This window comes from Lipotes vexillifer, unplaced genomic scaffold, assembly GCF_000442215.2.
Source record: "Lipotes vexillifer unplaced genomic scaffold, Lipotes_vexillifer_v1.1 scaffold36, whole genome shotgun sequence".
In the NCBI taxonomy this organism is placed as follows: domain Eukaryota; kingdom Metazoa; phylum Chordata; class Mammalia; order Artiodactyla; family Lipotidae; genus Lipotes; species Lipotes vexillifer.
Genome location: NW_006792448.1, coordinates 2098102 through 2113340, shown reverse-complemented (window position 1 = coordinate 2113340; position 15239 = coordinate 2098102). Strand labels below are relative to the sequence as shown.

The following is a 15239-nucleotide window of genomic DNA, read 5'->3' as shown; positions in this document are numbered from 1 at the left end:
TACTTGAATTTAGTGAGCAGGCACTTAGTAGCGGAAAGGAACCAAAAGGGTATAAAAATCTTCTTGACAATGGCAGCCAGTGCTTCTTGGAGGACTTCATCCAGGCTGAATCATGGGCAATGGGTGGCTGTTAAGGACCTAAAGGACAGGGAAGTTTGCTGTGCTGTGTGCTCTCCTGCTCTGCACTGTGACGCCATCTCTACGTACACTGTCTCCTACACTGTAAAACTCATACCTCTGCCTTTGCCTGGTGGCATCTCCCTATCAACCTCTTGACTATCACCTTTGCAACCAGGCAAATATACATATCCTCTTGGGAAAAGAAATTACTCTTCAAAATATTATAAAATATAAAACCATGTTTAATATGATACTTACAAGATTTTCCATATCTGTGCGAGCCAACATGTATGTTCTAATATTACTATTCTGATGGAGCAATGTATACAAAAGGAGAGTTGCTTGATCAGATGTCTGCTGTTCACATAGGGCCATATACAAACTGTTAAAGTTAATCTGGAAAGCATGTGGAATTGACGAGGGGAAAGGACTGCTATCTGGAATGTGGAAAACACAAAATTTTTAAAATATTACATCTATTTTCTAGACTGTGCCTGATATTAAATAATAAAAGTATTGCTAATGTATACAATTCAGTTCCCAGTAATTTTGTGTAAGTTGCTACATTTCAGGCTCAAAATTTCAATTTGTATTCTAAATTCTACCTAAAAAACAACTACACTAAAACATGACTATAGTTGATAACACAGTACTGTACATTTGAAATTTGCTAAGAGTAGAACTGAAATGTTCTCACCAAAAACCAAAGAAACGAAAACAAACAAAAACACAACCACACACGCACACACACAAAACACAAAAACCCAACCCAACCTAAACTCAGACAATTTATTTCTCCGTACTATCTAAACCACAGCTTTCCAATGATTATAAATATATGAGCAAATACCATGTAACAGAGTGACTTTCTTTTTAAAGCCAAGTATAAAACAAAACGAAGTCACGCAGTTTGATTCCACTACTATTTCTGCATTAACATAGCTGAATTAAATTGTCAAAAAAATATGAGCTTAAATAAATACAGCTATGGGGGTAGGCAAAAAAAAACAACCAACCTTTAATACATACAATTTAACCACAACATTGAAATGCTTTGTTGCCAAAACTAAATGGCCATGAGTCCTAAATAAAAATATCTAGAGACAAACAGAAAATTCTCTTGTAAGATAAGAGTTTAAAAGAAAAAAATACTGCCTTGAAGCTAAGTTAATTTTATTCAAATGAATTATCACGGCTGAAGTATCCATCAATGTCATCAATCCATTTATGAAGAAAATAGCTAGGATAACATATCATTTAGGTAATTTAAAAATGATACCAAAATCAGCATATGTTCAACATTAGCTTCTATAACAGAACATAGCAAACCTAAGACAACTCTTGGAAAACATAAAACATTTTTGTTTAAAGGAAAACTTAAAACTAATTGACTACAACCACTAAGAAACTTTTTTTTTAAAGTAGAGTTTCTGGAATGATGAAAAGCATAAATTACAACCCACATAGGGAAAATTCTTGATATTCCAAAACTGACATAACCCCTTTCCTACAGTTTACTGGATTTGTTTAAAAACGGAAGCAAGCAAGGTTAGGAAGTTTAAAAGGAGGTAAAGCTAGGTCAACTGACTTAGAGAAAATTATAGTCTCATCAGATAAAACACTGGAACATAACAGCACAAAGAGCTGATATTTTAATGTGTTTTGACAAGTACGCATAAAGAATTGTTTTTTTAAAGAACCAGAACCACTAGCAAAACAAAACAAAATTTTAAAAAAACACTGCTTTAACATTTCCAGAAGCTGTGCTCTTATGGAAAAGAAACGTGTGCCAACAAAATCTTTATGATAGCACAGTCCTATGTCTCTCAGATTTTCCTTTTTAACCTTTATATTTGTGAGAAGAATGCATCTAAAAAATGTCTTCAACTTTACTACAAAGTGCCCTCACTTTTCCTTCCACATTCAGAACATAGGTTATTTTTTCAATCCTAGCACTGTATTTTTGACACTTACAAAAATAATTGTTTTGTAAGACTGACCTATATTTTTGCAAAGGATGGCAAAAGGAAGTGTTGGATATATTGTGAGTATGCAAATATTACAGGATTTACAGAAGACTTGGTGGAGGAAGATGCTGGACACGCTACACCTCTTTACAATGGAAGCAGAATAACACAGGTTCATCAAGCTGTATTATACCTGACTACAAATGGAATACATATGTTGTGTGTCTATATGTTACTAGCTAGTAAGTGCTATGAACCAGCCATTATACTGGCAGCTTTATGTGTATTATCTTTTATTTAACCCATATGACAACCATGTCATTACTCTGACCAGTTTTACAAAGGCTGAAACAGAGGCTTAGAGAGATTAGGCAACTTTTCCAAGATCATCCCTGAGTAAACACAGATCAGCTCCTGTTGTTTTCACCACATTATACTGTTTCTTACAACAGCAGCAATAATTTAGTAAGTCCATCCTATGATAAATGCTCATTTAATTCTTCTAAGAACCTTATGAGGTAGAGATTATAATCCCTGCTTCACAAATAAGGAAACTAGTATATAAAGAATATAATCTGGGATATGAACCCAGGTCAGTCTAACCCTAAAGCCAATGTTCTGAATCACACTGTTCTGTACCACAGTCTCCCAAAAGATGACTCTCCCAAGAAGGTTCAACCCTAAAAAGTATCATTTGGCCAGAGCAGCAAAAGTAATAATAGCAGATCCCATATACTGAACACCTGCTATGTTGCAAAATCTGAGCTAATCATTTCAAAACCTTACCTTGTTTGGTATTTATACAAATCCTATTAGGTGATACCATCTTCATTTTACAGAAAAGGCCATTGAGGCTTATTGAGATTAAGCAAACTGTGAAAGGTCTCACAGCTTTGAAGTGACAGGAGTGTGACATGAAGTCAGGTCAGCTTGACTCCAAACCTTCCTTTTTTAACCCTAAAGTCACACTGTCACCAAGAACAGTACAGCAACGAGAACAGAAAATATTACTAGATACATGAGTTTTCATTTCTTATCTAATTGTTACAGACTCATATGCCCCTGCAAATAATAATGCCAGAAATGGCAAAGGCTCAACAAACACTGTCTATAAGAAACGTATACTAGAACAGCTCTGGAAAGGAACAAAGCAAAGAGCACCAGAAGTGTTAAAAATCTTCCTAGCCAATAACTGCACTTCTTACCCATCTTAATTATATTAGTGTTGGGTGTATTTTGAAAATCTAGCTACCATATTAATCTTGCTTTTAGACTATAACCTTTTGGTAAGCGATTACTGCTTCAATGTGGAGCTATCTGTGCGGGCTCTACTTCAGGGGTTTGGCAACTTACAGCCCACAGGCACCCCACCACCTGTTTGGGAAATAAAGTTTTACTGGAACCCAGTCATGCTCATTTGCTTATGTATTACCTATGCTGCTTTTATGCTACAATGGCAGTTAAGAGGTGGTGACAGAGACCACAAAAGCCATCTGCCCCTTTGCAGAAAAAGTCTGCTGAGTTCTGTTCCTATCTTTAGTTACATAAAGCCCTAAATGGAATATCGATTTTAAATTAAAAATTTCAAATAATGTATCATTTGGAGTTTTCCAGGTTAATTTCTATCCCTAATAGGTAGGACACGTGGATCTAAATTAAGCACATGCTGGCTTGGTTATCTCTGAAAGAAATGTAAATATAAATGGATATAAAGAACCACAGCCCTCATCTAAGATTTACTTGACCTTCCTGAGAATACACACAGAAAATTTAGTTTTTCTCATCTTTAACCAACATGAAAATATACAACTTGACAGTCATCTCCACAAGCGAAAGTACACAATAGGGGGTAAACAATACCCTCTTTCCTCATTAGAAAGACTATTCAGAGGAAAAAAAAATACCACAAACCTTGTGTATTCTTAAAGGACATGATGGCCTGTCTGTAGGGGTTTGGTGCATCTGCAGCATCTGTCAGGTTGGCCAGAACCAGCAGAAGCAGGAGACTCTGGTTGGCCAGAGGGGAAGAAACTTCTGGAGCAGCAGCCGCTTTGCTGCCCACACCGCCCAGTGTGAAAACAGTCCAGAGTCCAGCTTGAGAAGAAAACACACAATTAAAATGTGCTGGGACTAGGGGTAGGACAGGAATAAAACGCAGACGTAGAGAATGGACTTGAGGACACAGGGAGGGGGAAGGGAAAGCTGGGACGAAGTGAGAGAGTGGCATGGACCAAATGTAAAATAGATAGCTAGTGGGAAGCAGCCTCATAGCACAGGGAGATCAGCTCGGTGCCTTGTGACCACCTAGAGGGGTGGGATAGGGAGGGTGGGAGGGAGACGCGAGAGGGAGGAGATATGGGGATATATGTATACGTATAGCTGATTCACTTTGTTATAAAGCAGAAACTAACATACCACTGTAAAGCAATTATACTCTAATAAAGATGTTTAAATAAATAAATAAATAAAAATACAACTCAGCTCTGGTGGAAAACTACAAAAAAGAAATGTGCTGGGACTTGTAAGATGAATCTATTTCCGTGCAATATTCTATACTTTCTCACATTTTAAAGTTTGAAATAACACTCCCTTTTTTGATTATGAAAGTAAAACAAGTCCATAGTTTGGAAATTCTCATATTGTCCAAGGACATAAAAATTTTAAAGACTGTCATTCCCTGTTCCCATAATTCCACTTCCATTTCCCATAGATAACCAATATTAAGTTTCTTATGTATCTTTCTAAATTTTTCTTTACATATCAAAACATACACATAATTATAAAAAAATTTCACGTACAACTTTATACCAATATATTTGAAAACCTAAGAAAAATATTAAAATATCTAGGAGAAAACAAAATTGGCCAAAGAAGATGAAAGCCTGAATGGACAAATAACCTTATAAGAGTGTGAACCAGAGTCAAAGAGCCAATCCTTAAAAACCATCCAAGTCCAATTTTTTTTTTTTTCTTACAAATAAGTCTACCAAACCCTCAAAGTACAGATAATTCTCATACTATATATGCAGTGCCAAAGTACAGAACAAGAATCATAGCTACATACTCATTTGACAAGGCTAGAAAAATCTCCTTGATACAGAAACTGGATTAAAAAATGCATTTAATCACATTAAAAAACAACTTAGGAATAAACCTAGCCAAGGAGGTAAAAGACTTATATGTAAGGAGGTTCATCAGAAAACTAAAAATAGAATTACCATATGATCCAGAAATCCCACTCCTGGGCATATGCCCAGAGAAAACAGTAATTCGAAAGGATACATGCACCCCAAAGTTCACAGCGGCAGTATTTACACAGATGAATGGATAAAGAAGATGTGGTACACATATACAACGGAATACTACTCAGCCATAAAAAAGAACAAAATAATGCCATTTGCAGCAACATGGATGCAAGTAGAGATTATCATACTCAGTGAAACAAGTCAGAAAGAGAAAGACTATCATTTATGTGGAATCTAAAATATGACACAAATGAACCTATCTATGAAACAGAGACAGAATCACGGACATAGAGAAGAGACTGGTGGGTGCCAAGGGGGAGGTGGGGGAGGGGAGGAATGGAGTGGGAGGTTGGGGCTAGTAGATGTAAGCTGTTATATATGGAATGGACAGACAACAAGGTCCTACTGTGTAGCACAGAGAACTATATTCAATGTCCCATGATAAACCATAATGGAAAAGAATATTTTAAAAAAAGAATGAATATATACGTATAACTGAATCACTCTGCTGTACAGCAGTAATTAACACATTATATATAAATCAACTATACTTCAGTTAAAAACAAACCAAAAAAATAAGTGATTACTACACATCACAAATTTAAATTTATTCAAAACAATGTTCATGATATAGTTGGGAAACTTGAGGCATTTAATAAGCAAATCAAAAGTATATAAGAGGGCTTCCCTGGTGGCGCAGTGGTTGAGAGTCCGCCTGCCGATGCAGGGGACATGGGTTCACGCCCCAGTCCAGGAAGATCCCACATGCCGCGGAGTGGCTAGGCCTGTGAGCCATGGCCACTGAGCCTGCGTGTCTGGAGCCTGTGCTCCGCAACGGGAGAGTCCACAACAGTGAGAGGCCCACGTACCACAAAAAAAAAAAAGTATATAAGAAAGTACAACCAGTAGCCAAGTATTACTTGCTTTGGGACTGATTTGTTGTTTATCTTAACATTTTTAAAAATTTCCAGTCACTTCCTTCCACTCAGAGTATGCTCCATGACTGCCTACCCCTATATCCACCACTGTGTGTTCGAGGATTGCAAGCAAAGAAAAACACAATTAGAAAGTTTAATCTGCAAAAAAAAAAATCACAAAATGCTCTCCAAGGTAAAATATAAGTGTTTCATTTTGGGGGGGATTCTCTTGATTCTCTTCACAGTTGTGCATCTTCATTACTAGGAGAAATAAGAGTTGACTAGCACTGGAAAAATTTCACAAACAAAATTCTGACTCACTTTTAACAGAACTTAGTCTCCTTCCCCCCCACCCCCCTTCAAGTTTTTTCAAGAGGGCTGCAAAGCTGCTTACAATGTCAACAAATGAACATTTTATTGAGAAGCTATCCCACTCCACCCCCACCGGACAGACAGCCTTCCTTCCTTTCTCTGATAAATATTACTGCTATGAGGCCTTTCCTTACAGGGAGAAATGAGGCAGCCTGCCACTGCCTACATTGTAGTTTAAACTGGCCATAATACTGGACCAGAATTCTTCCAAAAGTTTGTTTCTTTTTGCTGATCCAAGCCTCTGATCTATGACCCAAGAATCTTAGTGGAACTGCATTTTCCTGTTGGCAAAAAAGTTTCTCTCCACCAAAAAAATAAGGGAAAGTTACAGTATATTTCCTTCTGTTCTAAAAACCAAATTAAGGATGGTCTCTAAAGTTTTTTAATTGTATCCCTCAGGTCCTCCGAATAAATGCTTAAAATAAAACTCATCTAACTAAAACTAAAAAAAGCACTGAAATTAACTAAAAGAAAAAATCTAGTGTTGATGATTCCACCTTTTAAAAGTAGTGACTCAAGATTATTTATCCTTAACAATAAAAATGTGAGAAAAATATAAAATATGACAAACTGAAACATCAATAAAATAATAACCAAAGGAAAAAGAACTCTCATTTTAAGAAATTCTGAACTCAAAAGTAAACTATTAAGACAACGAAATTAAGGTAAATTACTGTTTTTTATATTACTAAACATGCCACTTGCCACTATAACTGATTTCTTGTATCTAAAAAATACATTACAGAACACTAATTATTCAAGCAAAACTATACAAAAAAATACATGATAACATACTATACTGTCATCCATAGTTATAAAACGCTGCTAAAGGGGTCATACTCATATATTTTGAGACTGTAATACTGTAACAAAACAGAGACCATGAAGAAATTAAGGAGAAAGCAGGTCAGCTATTACAAATACTTACGAAAATTCTGCTAGAGACATTTCAATTAACACAGATAAAAGGGTAATCAGTCAATAAATAGGTAGTGAGTGCCTAATTAGGGTTAGGCTCTATGCCAGGTATAAAAAATACAAAGAAGAAAAAAATTATACTTTGTCTTTGAGGAGGTTAGAGAAAGGGGAAGCAAATATTCATACCAATTTTCATTGTCATAATGATCCAACAAATATACCTAACTCTTCAAACATCTATACTTTTCCCATATAAGTATAGAGAAATAAGGGAAGACAGTTTCACCAATAAAGTTACTGAACATGCATCCCAGGGCAAACATTGGGGCAGAGTAACTATCTGATCCCAATACCATGCTCTCTTTCCTTTCATTAATAAAACGCCCTGAGATTTAGCTGGGCAGAACTACATTTCCCAATCTTTCTTACAGGAAACTATGGCCATATGACTAAATTCCAGCCAACGGGATGTGACTGGGAGCAGCCCATGCGAGTTTTAGATTATGTCCTTAAAAGGAAATTATTTTCTCTTCAAATCCTCACCCTTCCCATGGGCTAGACAGAACCCAGGTAGAGTGGTGGGCCGACAGATTTGATTTTGTGCATGATTTTGTGATTTTGTGCATGAGTGGTGGGCCGACAGATTTGATTTTGAGGGAATGGCAAAACAAGACAGAAGAAACTCTGGTCCCTGGATGACCTCAGGAAGCAAACCTGCCTACACCCCTGGACTAGCTTAGACTTCTATGTGAGAGAAATATTAATCTTCTTTTTTAAGCCACTGGTATCTGATCTCTATTAAAAGCCAAACCAATATCCTAACACAATTATGTGTTATAAAGTTCCATAATATTATTGCTTGGTTAGAGACCTTTTTTTCCCCAAACAATAGTTTAAAAAAATTTTTTGCATATCAAAAATTTATTTAAGTTTTTAAGATAATTATAGATTCATACGCTCTTGTAAAAGAATGCACACCTTTTTATCCAATTTCCTCTAAGGGTAATATCTTACAAACCTATAGTACAGTATCACAATCAGGATTTAACACTGACACCATCAAAATACAGAACAATTCCATCACCAGTTAGGAACATTTGTATGGGAAAAAATATCTGATGATCACTAAACTTCTTTGAAGTTAATTTCTTTTAAGGGTCACATACCAGCCACAGAGGAAATGTACCACCCTGGATTAGGCAAAGTGCAAGAAACTGCATTAGACACTAAAGAACCCAAAGACAATGAGGCCCTATCCATGAAGTTCATAGTCTAAAGGAGAAATGGACATGGAAAAGACAAGCAAATAAATAAATGGTAATGAGTTTGCAGGGAGAAAAAGAATGTTACCTAAATGTCAGGATGACCCTGGAAGAAAAAACAGTTGAGAAATAACTCAGAAATCAATGTGTAGAACTGACCATTGCCTTAGACTTTTTCCAAGTTTACAATTAACCAGAGAAGCCATTCTACCTCCCCCCAGTTTTAAAATTTTTTCTTTCATTTCTTTTTCCTACTTTCTTTCTTGCTTAGAGCATCCTTCAAGGTCCAAATCAGACTCGTCTATTCTAATGAAGCAAAAACATGACTGCTTTTACAGCACTTTGATTATATAGCTCTCTCCAGCATTGTACTTACCATAGTCTGAAATTGATTACACTTATATATGTAACTTAGGCACAAATCTTCCTGTGGACTCCTTGATAGAAAATAGCTACATCTTTTTCATGTTTCATATTCCTTAGAGGGCTCCAACTTATAAACTTAATTTGTTCCTTTACTTCAACTTTACTTTCTTTCTTACTTCAGTTACTTATCAGTTATTTTTACAGTGTATAAGACAGATTTTATATTTGATATTTTAAAAGTATATAAATAATACAGATTTTATATTTGCTATTTAAAGGAAAAGGATGCTGTTTTTAAAGTTCTAAATATAAGTGTCAAAAGTTGGCTTTAGGGCTTCCCTGGTGGCGCAGTGGTTGAGAGTCCGCCTGCCGATGCAGGGGACATGGGTTCGTGCCCCAGTCTGGGAAGATCCCACAGGCCGCAGAGCAGCTGGGCCCGTGAGCCATGGCCGCTGAGCCTGCGCGTCTGGAGCCTGTGCTCCGCAATGGGAGAGGCCACAACAGTGAGAGGCCCGCGTACCGGGAAAAAAAAAAAAAAAAAGTTGGCTTTAGTCCTATATTTTAAATTATAATACTTTAATGCTGACGAGAATACTAGGAGACAGGTGTTTTCAGACACCAGTGGTAGGACTGTAAATGGGTACGCACCATCTCTGGGAAAGGCAGTCAAGTAATGTGCATCACAAACATTAATAATACGCAGATTATTTGGCCTAACAAGTCCAATTCCACAATTTATTCTAAAGAATGAATACAAAGATCAAATTAAAGAGTTATCCATCTTAAAACTCAAGAGAAACACATACACTTAAATACTGAATAAGAAGAAACTGGCTGAATTAATTGTGACATAACTCATCAACACAAGAGAAAACCAAGCCCATGGTTAGAAATCCAGGCATATCACCCAGAATGTCAACAAGGTTAACATTTTCCTAGTAGAATGTCAGCTAGTTTTTAATATCTTAACTTCCTAGAATATATCACTCAGTTTAATCCTTTTCAACTAATATTCATAAAATAATCTTTTATATTTGTATCTCCAAAACTCAAAACATTTTAAACAAAATAACGTACTGGGGGAGAGGGGGAATCAAATTTCATTACAAAGATAATTGGTGTGACAGAATTGCTGACATTTTGAAACTGAACTGAGCGTTAAAAAAAAAAAAGGAGATGAATGTCTCAGATGTTGTTGATAACTAACAGGGCATCTTAGTGTCATGCCCTGTGTGAGCCATTCTCCACCACTGGGCACATATACTAAATGTGTTTCCTAAGACCTTTCACAGTGAGCCCTTGATTTTGCTAAGTGTTATATAATAAGAGGTAAAAGTTGAAAAAGTTGTAAAGAAGAGTGAGGGAAAAAATGACTAAATGGAAGAGAAGAGATTACTATTTAAATCATCACTTTCATCAGGAAGCCATGTTTTAAGCATTTTATATAAAAATACACTAGTTTGTTAAACACTGGCATGTAGTGTGGTTTAAAAAACTGGTTGAGTAATTTGAGTTATTATATACACTATAATTTTTAAAATTTAAAATAATGGTATTTAAATAGGTTCCAGATCAGTATTTTTGGCATAATGTCTGATTTTTGTGAATTTTTGTGATTACTGATATTAAGTGGTAGATACCTGCATTGTATAACTAGTTTGGAGGGTCAGCTGTTAGGGTCTGACTACAAAGGAACACAAGGAGACTTTTTAAGATGATGGAAATGTTCAAAATCTTATGGTTATGGTGGTTATTACATGACTATACATATTTGTTAAAACTAACAGAAGGTAAATTTTACTGTGTATAAATTATATCTCAATAAACATGACTCCATCCTTTCCCTCTCCAAAAGCATGTTGGGCATGGATGTGGAGCAAGTTGAACTCTCATATACTCTACAGTGAGAGAGTAAATTGGTGAAAATAATTTGGAAAACTGTTTAACTGTAACCACTATACTTGAATGATGCACAGCTAGGACCCAGCAATTTGCCTAATTATTATACCTAATAAAATGCTTACATTATGTGCAAAGACATGTACAAAAATATACATAGCAGCATTATTTTAACAGGCAAAAGTTAGAAATAATCAAATGTGTAATAATCATATGCATTACAGTATGAAGGATAAATAAAATATGGGATAGTCTTAAGATGAAATAATATATAATAATCAAAATGAACAAAATATGCTTCATGCAAAAACATGAATGAACTTTACGAACCAAAGAAGATGCCAAAGAATACATAGCATGTGATTCCATCTATATAAAGTTCAAAACTAATCTGCAGGGGCTTCCCTGGTGGCGCAGTGGTTAAGAGTCCGCCTGCCGATGCAGGGGACATGGGTTCGTGCCCAGGTCCGGGAAGATCCCACATGCCGCGGAGCGGCTGGGCCCGTGAGCCATGGCCGCTGAGCCTGCGCGTTCGGAGCCTGTGCTCCGCAATGGGAGAGGCAACAACAGTGAGAGGCCCGCGTACCGCAAAAAAAAAAAAACTAATCTGCAGTGCTAGAAGTCACAAGAGTGGTTTTCCGTGCAGGTGGGAGAGGACAGCGATTAGGAGAGTGCACGAGAGGGTTTCTGGGATGCTGGGATTACTTGACCTGACTGGTAATGACATGTATGTTCATTCACTTTATGACAATGAATTGAGCTATACACTAATTGTACACTTTTCTATACGTTAAACTTACATTAAAATGTTTACCACTAAGAAAACGCAGTATGCATTCCTTTTTGTAAGATGGTAGGTATATACCAGAATGCTCACAGTGGTTACCTTTGATTACTGGAACTAAAGGTGATTTGTTTTTCTCATTAGAATGCTTTGATTTCTAAAATGATAATGTAGTAAAAGAAACCATAAAATTTGAAAAATATTTACATATCTTTAGAACAATATTTCTTAAAAGAAATATATTAAAATGTTAGTTTATTGAGGAAAACACACCCTATTTGATATTATATCTTTATTAAAGGGCACAGTCCTCAAGTACCTCTCTATGTAATCAGTCTATGTTAAGAAAACATTCTTTAGCAATTTATTTTTTTCATTTGAAAATGAATATAAAACAGCAACATACACAATCTTGAACTACAGCCAATCATACTACAGTGCTAGGAAAGGGGGAAGGGTGGTGGGAAGGTCACTAATATTTTCACTTTTTTACATGTGTTTACATTTAAAGCACTCTTAAAATATCTGGTGACTGCTAGTTCGTAAAACAGTTCTGAGTCAAATTCAATTTTCCTAACACAAAACAACATGATATTAAAACCTCCAGCCTGTCTCCCAAAAGGAATGCTTTGACCATCTCAAAAAAGAGAAAAAAACACACCACAAAAGAACAGAGGAAAAAAAAAAAAAAAAAGAACAGAGGAAAATGTTTTAAAAACTCATAGCACACTAAAACATTTTATCCACCTTTGTAGTCTGAAATCTTTCAGAACCTCTGATTTATAATCCAGCATAATATAAGCCATATGAAACTTTCAAAGTCTTACTCCTTTAAGAACAGAACTATTAAAGAAAAACTGAAAAAACATCCACTGAAATAATTCAGTGTTTATGAAGATAACACCTGTTTTCAAAAAGGAGAAACAATGAAAGTTAACAGAATTCATTGGTCTAAGTAAAACTCTAGAATCACATATCTTAAAATAAACATTTATGAGAACCTAAGATGAGCCAGGTACTATAGCAAAGTGTAGAGTATGAAGGGAAACAAAATGAATAAAAAACCTAGTGTCCTCTGAGATAAATCCCATCTCATACCCCCATGCAAAAACTCTAAATAAATTAAATCTGATGCAAGAAATAAGAAAGGGGCACTGTGCCTGTATGCTCAGAGGACAGACAGCCCTTCCCTTGAACAGGTCCATATCTGGTTCCCCAGTAACCTCATTCCATCTGTCCTGAGGTTGGCCCCTAAAGCAGTGTTTCCCAAAATGGTGCACGGACCACTGATGAAGTGAGAGATGGTTAAGTGTGGCACTTCTTAAAAATCTTCAAGAGTTATGTATATTAGAAATATATAAACTAGGATATCAATCTCAATTTTCAAGGACTTCACCGTGTAATATAAGGATAGAGTAAACAATATGCTTACATTTTTGAAAAAGTGAGGTAAGTAAACTGGAATTCAAGCTGTACTCATATAAGACAAAATCATGGTGGTTGCATGGATGTGGGTGAAGTTGGGGAAATATTCCTGTAGGAAAACAGAGAAGTCCTCACATCACAGCTCTAAGCATCTGGCAGTGTATACTTACACAGAAGTCCCACTCTTCAAACCAAAAAAGCCCTGTTCCCACATTTTCCCATGGTACATGATCTCTAACCTCTCAATACCCTGGCCACCTTTCCATCTGCTGGCAATGAGGCATCCCCAACAAAACATAAAATAGAGGTATGTGTGTTAATGATGGAAGAGAAACATAAGTACCTTTCAACAAGCTTTAACCAAATACAACCATTCACCCCTCCTTCAGCTGAGGAAATCCAACAGTGTAGTATGTCACCCCTGTGAAAATTAAAGGGCCTTATTAGGGCTAGAGCTTTTTCACTGTTACTACAAACTTCTCTCTCTTATACACAGCTGTACGACTTCATACACTTGGCTTGTATGACTGTCTTCCCTGCTAGACTGTGGGTTGCTTGAGATGGGTGTCTCCCTTCTTCACTGTGGTTTGATTCCTTTGCACCCTGACAATGTAATTTTTTATATTACATTAAATAGGAAATGAGTAATTTTTAATTTTGCAGTTTTGCAAACTGAATTTTTTACATTTTATGTAAAAATATTCGTATGAAATTCTTTACTTTCTCCAAATAAAAATCAGGATTGAAGTCTGAATTATGCAAGAGATTTTGTCAAAAACTACCTATACTAATAAGTTTATTAACTTTAACAGTATCAATAACCAAAAAGAATCCATCTGGAATCGACAAATAGATTTCTAACAGTAAAATCTTAGAATGAGTGCCTACATTAGCATTCAGCTTCCACTTGTGAAGGAGTAAATATAAATCAAACGACTATAACAAAATATGCAGAATAGATTTATTCCCACCTCAGTAACAGTCATTTTTTCCATATAGGTTTCCAGCTGTTACTCTCCTGGGCATTAAAAACTGAGAATCTGTAACTACTACTCTTTGGCCGAAAGTGACATTCAAGGAAAGATGGGAAGAATTTCTTCCAAAATTCGGACCACTTTGAAATGAATTTTTAAATGCCTTTAAGGCAGCAACAGCAACGTCATCTACCATCAAAGGATGAGAAGAGTTAAGATAAGAGCTTAGGAGGGACTAGGAAAGTAGAATCTATGAAAAGAGAGCACATTCATAAATATTTGAAAAAGAGGATTCCAAATTAATGAATCCAGAGAGTTCCCAAGATACAAATGATCCCCAAATGAAAGCTACATGTAGTAAATGCAAACAAGAGTGAGCACTAGATCAAATGGTCTGAAAGTACTCATGAGATTGAAGAAATATCCACAGAGCATTCAATACAATCCAACCAGCAGTTAATTAACACACACTAACACTAATGGTCTCCAAAGTGGGTGAGCAAAGAAAATACCAGAACTTTGTGTTTCATCTAAGAAACATGAAGACCCTAAGCCTCAGCAGTACACATTACTCAGACTGGCACTGGTGCTCACACTCAGCCCACCTGTCAGAAGTCACATGCCATGCCAGTAATCCAGGTACCCTGAGTGGGGTCCTGCCTGCAACAGGGGGGAAAGAGGCACGCGTTCCTTCCTTCTCTTGCAGCATAAGGAGACATACTGTGGTTTAGCGTGCTTGATTATATTATCTAGGTTTGACTAAACTGACTCTCGTAAAAATCTATTTTAAAAATAATGCAACCAGGGCTTCCCTGGTGGCGCAGTGGTTGGGAGTCCGCCTGCTGATGCAGGGGACACGGGTTCGTGCCCCGGTCCGGGAAGATCCCACATGCCGCGGAGCGGCTGGGCCTGTGAGCCCTGCGTGTCCGGAGCCTGTGCTCCGCAACGGGAGAGGCCACACAGTGAGAGGCCCACATACCGCAAAAAAAA

General features: G+C 36.5%; 1 protein-coding gene across 1 annotated transcript in view; it reads right to left on the bottom strand.

Annotated features, from left to right (window-relative positions):
• DYM (dymeclin) overlaps positions 1 to 15239 on the bottom strand; it is a 392339-nt gene that overhangs the window by 245313 nt on the left and 131787 nt on the right. Inside the window, exons 9-10 of the mRNA XM_007465597.1 lie at positions 3999 to 4181; positions 379 to 557 (exon numbers count right to left, since the gene is read on the bottom strand). Of these exons, the coding sequence (XP_007465659.1) occupies positions 379 to 557; positions 3999 to 4181 (362 nt within the window). The remainder of the gene's footprint in view (positions 1 to 378; positions 558 to 3998; positions 4182 to 15239) is intronic.